General features: G+C 46.2%; 1 protein-coding gene across 1 annotated transcript; it reads left to right on the top strand.

Moving 5' to 3' along the window:
* The first annotated feature begins 7,691 nt into the window (after positions 1-7,691).
* H257_17824 (hypothetical protein) lies at positions 7,692-8,887 on the top strand. Its single transcript, XM_009846767.1, has one exon. The coding sequence runs from the start codon at positions 7,707-7,709 to the stop codon at positions 8,880-8,882; it is 1,176 nt and encodes a 391-aa protein (XP_009845069.1). The 5' UTR covers positions 7,692-7,706; the 3' UTR covers positions 8,883-8,887.
* The last annotated feature ends 729 nt before the right edge of the window (positions 8,888-9,616 follow it).

Raw genomic sequence — 9,616 nt, forward strand, 5'->3', positions numbered from 1 at the left:
AGTGACAACGTCTGGAGTGACTGGAATGTCGATGTCGAGAAACACCTCAGACGATCTACAGTACTAGATTAATAACCTAATGATAATTTGCTCTACCTGGCCTGGGTGTTGCAAGTGTTACATTCAACAATGTTGAACACTTCGCCACCGAAAGCTGGTAGACACATGGGCATGGCTGACACAACTGAAAAAAAAACTCGTGCGCGTCTTCTTGGCGTCCAGCACCAAACGACAGCCACACGTCAGCTAGGTGACTGTGCAACTCGTCCATTCGATACCCGTTTGGCCACGTCTTGCGGCGTTTCGTTGGATCGTTTACGTGGATGTCATGAACGATCCTGCTTAGGCAGTCTTGGGGGCTGAACTGTGTGGTCAGGGCAGGCTGGTACGGTGGCAGAAGGGACTGATCCACGGGAGGAATGTGCAACAAGCACTGTAAAACAGCGTTGACGTAACACGTTCTTCCATAGTTGTGAAGGCCGGATCCTAACCCGAACTTTCCGCGCCACTGAAGCAAGTTTTCCATGGAAATGGTCGGCAACAATTACGAACAGAACGACCCAATATAGTGTACATCTGTCATACGTTTAAGACAAATAGTGTCATACTGACTCCGAACCAGAATGTTTGACGCCGAAGTTTAGTATTTAACGCCGAAGTTTAGTATTTAACGCCGAATCGTAATGTTTAACGCCGAATCGTAATACCAAAGTACAGACAACGAGGGAATTTAAGGCTCATCGAAGTTTTGAGTGTTACACACTTTTTTGAGCCAATCAGCAGCAAATCACGAAATACTTAAATTTCTATTGGTGAATTTTTATAATATGTTTCGAATTTCGAACTACGCTATCCAATCATATCGTGAAATTTGCGCTACACACAGAACTTCGATGAGCCTTAAATTCCCTCGTTGTCTTAATATATTGTTCGACGCCACAATTTTGGCATGACAGCGACGCCGCAGTAAGAAGTATGGCGCCAAAATAGACGTTTGACGCCGGAGTAAGATGTTTGACGCCGAAGTAGATGTTTGACGCCGAAGTGAGTGAAATGTTTGACGCCGAGGTGAAATGTTTGACGCCGACAAATGAAGGTAACACGTCAACGAGTGTTGACGAGTCTATCGGTTACGGCGGTGGGATCATGGACAACGATGAGCAAGCATCCAAAGCAAAGACAACGAGAGTGCCCGAAGGAAGGAGCGCTGCGCAACAACAGCACCCAAATGAAAACGGTTTAAAGCCGGGCCAACGAACTACGACAGCGAGCACCGAGCTAAAGTAATGGCCTTCAGTCAAGCAATGGTTGACAAGCGTGTCACCCTCAACACGAAGAAAGAGAACAACTCAAACTGGAGTAAGTTCGTTTCATGGTGCCAAGACAATCCAGAGTACGCCCACGATCCACGATTGACGCGGTTTGCGCGGCTTCCCGAAGCCATTTGCTGTTACGTGGGTCAGCTCATGCTGCCAGACGATGCGGGAAACTCACCCTCCATGAACGTTGCCAACAAGGCTCGCGCAGGAATATCGGAGTTCTATAAGTACAACAACGATGGATATGGAACCAGTTCGTGGTGTGTCAAAGACGGTCAGGGATATGGAAATCCCATGACGTCTCCTGTTGTGCTGGGTTGCTTCAAGGGCCTGCAAAAGGAAAAGAAGGCGACTCACGTAACGCGACGTGCGGCCCCCATGACAAAACCGATGCTGAAGACCCTGTACGCTTTCTTGGACCGTTCCAACGACACATCGAAATCATTCAATCTGTGGTTTAAGGCTGTCACTTCGCTGAGCTGGTACGCGTGCGCCAGAATGAGTGAAGTCCTTGGTCTATGCGGGAAAGATTTTTGTCTTGCGAAGTCCACGACCAGTCAACAAGACCCCAACGTGCGTCTCGAGTACCACGAGTACACCTTCCACGACCGAAAAACCGAGTCCGGAAATGACCGCACATATCGTTTGCACCATTGCCAAGAGCTGTGGGATAGTGATATTTGTGCCAAGCACCACTTCGACACATCGAACACGTTGAAACTGCGATGAAGCACAAATTCAACGAGGACCTTGTGTTCCCCCAAATACCGTTGTCACGAAAGTACTCAAACCTGTCTGCGTCCGTATTCAACTGGGGTCATGCCATGTCGGATGGATCTGTCATCAATATCTTGAACGAAGTTATCGCGACCATGCTCCGTGATGTCGACTTTTGCTCGACAGCCCACGGTGCAGTGCCGAAATGCTTCGAAAACGTATACATGACAACGCATACGTTCCGTCGTGGTTTTGCACAATGGAAGTTCTTTCACGAGGACAAAGACAAGCGTTGGAGTTTGACGATGTTGAAGTGGTGGGGTGGTTGGTCGGAGCAAGACAAGTGCGATGTCATCATGAAATACCTTCTCGATAGCATTTATATTGCCGAAGAAGAAGTGCTTGCTGACGCGATGTCCCCGGACCGGAAGCACTTAGCCGACTGCCCGACCACGTGGATCTACAGCACTCATGAACAGCTCTCGGAATTGGTTGCACCGAACGAGGACGGGGAGCAATTAGCTATGGCGAACGTGTACAAGTCGTATCTTGAGGGCATGGAAGGTAGTGTCATGGCCCGAATCGACGACATGGAAGCACACCTCCTTGATCGTTTTGGCCCCCCGAGCACCCTCCCTCTTCACATTGAAACCACGCTTTGGTCCTTCGAGTACCCCAAACGTCGTGGTTGGACCTACTAGCAACGATCCAGTGTTGGAAGCTCGTGTCATGGCCCGTATTAATGACATGGAAGCACGCCTGCTTGGTCATTTTGCCCCCCCAAGTAACCTCCCAGTTCACCTCGAACAACCCTCAGACCCACCCTGTAGCTCCCATGTCATGGTTGGATCCGCTTGCAACGATCCTGTGTTGCCGATCCAATCGTCTGTGCTTCCACAAGCGACGAGTTGGAAAATGTTGCAACGATATTATCATTTTCCATCACCGACACAGCACCTATTCAAACCTGTGGTGCAGTTTACGACCGAAGACAAAAAGGCGCAAACGTCACATGTTCGAGTCTCAAAGTGTTGTACCCTGGGCAAGGCGCTGTATGCTATCGCAGAGTTTCTCGGGGTCCGTATGCAAGACATCGACAACACCAAGTACGAGGAGATTGTGACGGCTCATGAGGCGGTTATGATGTTGTATGGACGGGTGGATGCGATTAAGTCGGTTGAACTCGCAGTGACGCTATCGACGAAGGTCGTGGCAGCCCTCATAGCTGGCGACGTCGAAGTTGTTGCATGCCTTGGCGACTTTGCATCTCACCTTTTAGAATCGTAACGTAGTCTTCGTGTTATGGAGAAGACTTTAATGTATGGACTTCTTTCATGTGGTCTTATCTGTTATTGATGTGATGCTGTAGCATCAAGGTCTCAATTGCACGGAATAGTGTGAACTGCTGGATGTCTATCGACTCAGTTGGAGCCTGAATACGCTTGATTAGAACTGAGAGCACACTGTCGATCTTACTTCCATCGGGAGATGGCAACGACACTTGAGACCCATCGATGAAGGGAAGATGAGCTGTCATTGACATCAATTATGGCCTGCGGCGATTGGGCAAAATGGAGAAACACTCTAAAAGATAATGTTCTTCTGTGCTGATGTTCCTCAGACACATTGTATTGTGGATCTATGTTTACATACAATACAAAAGGTAAAAACTGCATTGAAACTCGATTTATCTACTCAATTGTATTCCATTATACTGTCCGTTTGGGCGGAAGGAACGCAAGAATGGTTTCTCCCATAACTTTTACCCTAGGAGGTATTTCCTCGATCCAAAGGTATATTTGAATTCAGGAGTTTAACGTGCAGTCCGTGAGGGGTTTTATATTGCCTGGAAATGAATACAACTTCACCAGGTTTGAAATGAAGTTTCAGCACCTAATGGAACGTACTTAATGCAAACGCATTTTTAAAACAGTTACATCGAAGTATACTATACTTGAGTCTTAAAATAAAATAAAAGTTAAATAATCTATAGTATTACTATATCAGAGGTACAAATTATTAAAAGTATATGAGCAAAAATAACTATTTAAATAGTCTACTTCATTAAAATACTACATTTCATCGCTGGAATCGTTGCTTGCAAACGCAGAGCACAGTTTTGTAGTTGGGCCTTCAAGCTTCTGCAAGCAAAAACAAAATATATTATCGAAGACGAAGAGATTAAAAAAAACTACGTTAAAATCGGACCAGTGGAAAATTTCTTTGCATTCGACTCGCCCAAACGGACAGTACTTCAATCGAAATTTATATCTTTGTCCAAGAACACGTTTTTGGTCAATTTTTTTCTTTCTGCTACGCGTTTTTTTGTATTATAGAGAAAATTGTATACTGCAGCAAAAAACCTTTGAGACTACATTGTTCTTTGGTCAAACTATAAGCAGTATCTAAGTACTTCAGCAAAGTTTGGGAGATAACGTTACTGTAGAGGTTTGAGATTCACACAATTCGAAGAACGTGATTTTAGAGGTTTATAAATTTATAGAGTATTTTGTGCTATCTAAACTCAAAAGTGGACCTACCGAAATAGATACAGTAGGACCTCCATGACTGCTCACAGGAAAACCTCTATAAGTTAATATTCAATTTTGAATAATTATAGCAAGGTTATCATATTGGTGGGTGGATATTGACACTCATTCTTTCTTTTAGGTCAGGATATTTTGAAGGGTATTCATTTTCAAATACTCTTGATTATACAGGTACCCAATTCTATTTCTAACCTACCATACAAATTTTCAATTGAAACGGATACTAGTATACACTGTTTCGTATGAGTTCCGTGACAACTTAGTTCCGTGCCACGATACGTGATTGGTAGAAAACAATCACTCTTAACTTTTCAACCAATCACGGGCAATTTCTCATTTCGTTTGGAGAGATAACTGGATAAAATCAAGTGGCTCGGAACTGTTTTCAGCCTATGGATATTTTCACACTTTTAGTTCATTTTCCATCAACACCAATACTATTTTCGACATGATTTTAAGTATGACCTGAATTAATTCTCCTCTTTAAGAAACTATATTATAAAAGCAATTTGGAATAAAGGAACCCGTCCCAAATCATGCATACATTATTCAAGTGAATTAAATTCACATAAGGGAAATTTCAATTTTAGAAATTCGACGAGCAAATTGGCTATGCGATACAAATGATGGAACCTGCATAAAGTTATAAAGCTCGTCACGATCTTCAAAATGCATGTAGCCTCATCGGATGAATGGGTGACGAGTTATCTGTTGTCTTGTTTACGTTCGGCACTACTGTATCCCACCGCTCGCCTACGATATCCTCGCTCATCTACTGTAGCACGTCCTACCTATATCCTCGCTCATCTACTGTAGCACGTCCTACCTACCACTCATCTACGTTTGGTGCATGCCATTCATCCATGAAGCGAATTGGTAAAGTGATTCATGTAATTCCCGGCCAGCTTGGCCTACTTTCTGAGATGCCATACATCCTATCCCTGTGTTCATCGACCACCTCAAAGCGGTCCTGCTTGTACGTCGGCACGATGCACACTACAGCCTATAGGAATGGTGCAAGGTCACAAACTGCACACATTGCACCTACTGCACTGGGTTGTTGATATGCGTAAAAATGGAGGCGTGTCCTACCTGTAGGTGCTCCTGTAGAGTCGCAACAACGAACACAGCGGTAGTTCTGCTTAAATGTGAATTTTTCCTATAGCAAAAGCACCTTCCCAACATGATATTCCCCGGAGGATTTTCAGGGAAATTGTATTGGAAAATTCGTGTGGATTCTTGGTGCTAAATCACTCTATTAACTGGAATGTGTGGTTTTGGTTTACACTGACTTGAGTATAACATACTCCCTCCGTGTCACTCACTATAAGTGCGCGACCTAGAGGAGGGTTGACATGACTTCTCATTATATTCTCAAGACATTTTTGACAATCGAAATCGCTCTCTTGGGTTCAAAATTAGTCGCTCTGATTGGACCATTCGAAAGCCACTGTCAAAACCCCCGATTTGGTCCAACTTCGAGCGGGAAATTCAGCGAAATGAAGTCGCTGTGATGATTTCAATACATCAATAAAATACTTTATATAAAACAAACACTCAGAATGACAAACATTCAGGAGTGACCGTCAAATAGCGCAACCTGACGAACAGCGAGCGCGAGGCCATACTCCGTGAAGTGCTCCTGCACAGCAACAGCAGCTACTTGGTCAGGCTTCCCAATGGCCTCAGTCAAACACTCGCAGCCAAGTACAACTGCCACCCGGCCACGGTTCGACGCGTGATTGGTCCTGAGACATGCATTTTGATTGTTATGATTGGACAGTTGTATCGTTACACCTTTATAAATGCATTATCATTATAGGATCTTGGAGTGTTTTGTATTTTTATACGAGGAGGTATACTTTATTTTTCTGAGTCGCGCACTTATAGTGACACGGAGGGAGTACTACTAATAAGAACAAGCGAAAGGATTACGTAAGCAACAATGGACCTGTTGCGCTCAGACCGACAGTGGCCCTCAGTTCATCGTGCTTCTTGCATGCTGTTAGCTCAACGTCGCGGTAGAATGTAGAAATGTAGCACTGTACTGCACAGAAGCCCCACTGCATTTGTGAACTCACGTCGCAATGGTTTCCATCGCCTTCTTTGCGCTTGCTGTAATTTTACTGTGGCGCATTCATCCAACACTTGCAAAAGTGTCGTTTCATGTCAGCCGTAGATTATCCATCGTAATACCTCTACGCATCTTAGCTATGTTGGCATCACCATTGCACCTCTAAATTTACTACTACGTAGTACTCCGAAGTATTAATACATCAAACTGGTTTGGATCGGGAATTCTCATTGATCTTATTAAAATGAGATCATCCAAGCTGCAGAACTGAATCATTCCCTCATTACCGTGTTTTTACATTACTGTACGGTAAAACACTTCCACTATTGTTTTGACCCATGAGGAAATTATGTCATCCGGATACACTTTTCCGCCCGTAGCCTACCCCGATGAGTACATACGATGCTGAGTAGTAGTAATCCCGGAGTTGTAAGCGGTGGGTGGTCCGAGTGTACAAAGATGTAAACACTCAAAATGCAGTGTTTTAATCAGTGCTTCTCGCTTCGCCTTCTCTATGCTCGCTTCTGAAAACTGACTTTTTCCACTGTCCTGATTGGTTGTTTCTATTAATTATTTGATTGGCTTGTTCACAGGTTCACTTGCTTTTGCTTTTCGCCACGAAAAGTACCTCGCGATGTACTTTTGCTTTTCGTGTTGAAAAGCAAAATTTGAAAAGCAGATTCTTTTTTGAAAAGCAAGATGATTTCTATATTGACTCTCCCTAATAATGATGTGTTAATGTGAGAATTCTGTTAATACTTCATGAACTACTAATAGTTCAGAGTAATCAGTCACACAATTCTCAATATGTCACCAAGCGGATTATGTCACAGTGCACTTCAAGTATTTGAACTGACATGTGAAAGTCACCTGACCGTTGAGATATATGTGAGCGGAAATAAGCTTGTGAGATGTTCATGAATTGGTAATGCAGTGTGCCGGCGAGTCAGAATTGAAGTTGCAATCGTACACCCTTTCGTCGCCCGCTTCAAGTTCACACTGGACGACCACAGCGTCAGTTTGGAATTTCCTTGAACGACCACTACCATGCGTCTTACAACTGCCCTCTTCGCCTTGGCCGCCCTCGTCGGCACTGCCTCCAGCCGCTTCCTTCTCGTGGGGTCTCAAACCGGCGCCGCGACCACCAACGACCCCGTGGGCATTTCCATTTACCGCACCAACGCCAAGGGTGGATTGACCAAGATTGGCCAAGAAACCAATGCCACCACGGGCAACCAGCCGACGTATTTTGCCTTGTCCAAGGGCCACAAGTTCTTGTACGTGACCAACGAAGTCGAAAAGGGCACGCTCACTGCGTTTCGTGTGCGTCGCAACAACCACGACGACGATGACAACTGCGAAGATGACAGCGACGACGAAGATGACGACAAAGAGGAGACCAGCAACGAGGACACGCTGTCCCTCGACTTTCTCGGCGCGACCGCCACCAACACCAAGGGCCCCGTGCACTTGGTGCTCACCAACGACAACAAATACGCTATCGTCGCGAGCTATGACGACGGGTCGGTGGTTGTGTTCAAGCTCAATCAGAACGGCACCGTTGGCGAGATCGTGGACAAGGTGCAGTTCACGGGCGGCGCGGGCGTCGTTCCCGGGCGCCAAGAAGGCCCCCATGCTCACTGCGTGGCCCTGAGCAAGTGCAACTCGTACTTGTACGTGACGGACTTGGGCAACGACAAGGTCATGCAGTTCAAGCTCAACAAGGGCAAGCTCACCGCCAACGGTTTCGTGGCCACTGGCCCGGGCACGCTCCCCCGCCACTTGGCCGTGCACCCGAACAGCCGCGACATCTTCTTGACCACCGAGTTCACGAACGAGTTGGTCCGCCACGAAGTGCAACCGGACGGCCAGCTGGTCAAGAAGGCAGTCGTGAAGACGTCGGCACTGACTGGTGATCAGTACTCGGCAGCCGTGCATGTCACGAAAGACGGCAAGTTCGTGCTCGTGTCCAACCGCGGCCTCGGCGCGAACGAAAACAACATCGTGGTCTTCGACGCTGCTACGTTGGAGCGCGTGTCCACGGGCCCCCTCCGCGCTGGCGCGTTCCCTCGCGACTTTACAATCAGCGACGACAACATCGTGTACGTGGGCAACCAACTCACGAGCGACCTTGTGAGCTTCCGCCTGCTCAAGAACGGCACCCTCGTTCCCACCGGCACTAATGTTGCCGTGCCCCGACCCGTCGTGTTGTTGACCCTGTAAATAACACTACTAATAATCATACATTGATCGTATTTTAATACGATCAATGTATAGAATAGTGTAATTAAAATTACACTATTCGTGCAAAGTTGGCCTTGTCCCTCAGGAGTACTATCATATGTACCGCAGTACCTATGATAAGAGCTCATTAATTGACCGCTCCTACGACGACCTAACCCTGTAGAAATGGGTGTGGTCGCTGCTCATTGGATATAATTCATTGTGCTCAGATTCTTTTTGTATACACTAAGTTAACAGCAATCCCAAAAGAACCAGCCACTGTGGTCTAGCGGTTTGAACATGGGGTCCGAGAGGTCACCAGTTCAACCCCAGCTTTTTGCCCACTTTTTCCCCACTAACCAGGACTTCTAAAGCGTAGCGTAGATAGACTTATACGTAGCGTAACGTAGATAGAGTGTAGAGCGACTCGCACCAAAGCAAGCGCTGTGGCGCGACGCCATCGTGCCCCACGGGGACTTCCTATCTTTTCCTCTCGTCGGGAAAAGCGGCAGGTAGGCCGTAGGCCGTGCCGCTCCCAGACGAGGCCTGTTCAACGACCAAGTACCTTAACTTCGAGTTTGTATCGCTCTCAAAATCTGAGAAAAATGAATTATAGCCAATGAAAACAGCCCAAAATGGGTGCAAAGGGGTTAGGTCGTCGTAGGAGCGGTCAATTAATGGGATCTCCGATTGGACCTGTACTAACTGTAAGCTTATTAATAGTAACTTACACC

Source organism: Aphanomyces astaci, assembly GCF_000520075.1.
Source record: "Aphanomyces astaci strain APO3 unplaced genomic scaffold supercont1.121, whole genome shotgun sequence".
In the NCBI taxonomy this organism is placed as follows: domain Eukaryota; phylum Oomycota; class Saprolegniomycetes; order Saprolegniales; family Verrucalvaceae; genus Aphanomyces; species Aphanomyces astaci.

Bases quoted from the DNA above. Each gene is read 5' to 3' on its own strand.
- H257_17824 (XM_009846767.1), top strand. From the start codon at position 7,707: ATGCGTCTTACAACTGCCCTCTTCGCCTTGGCCGCCCTCGTCGGCACT.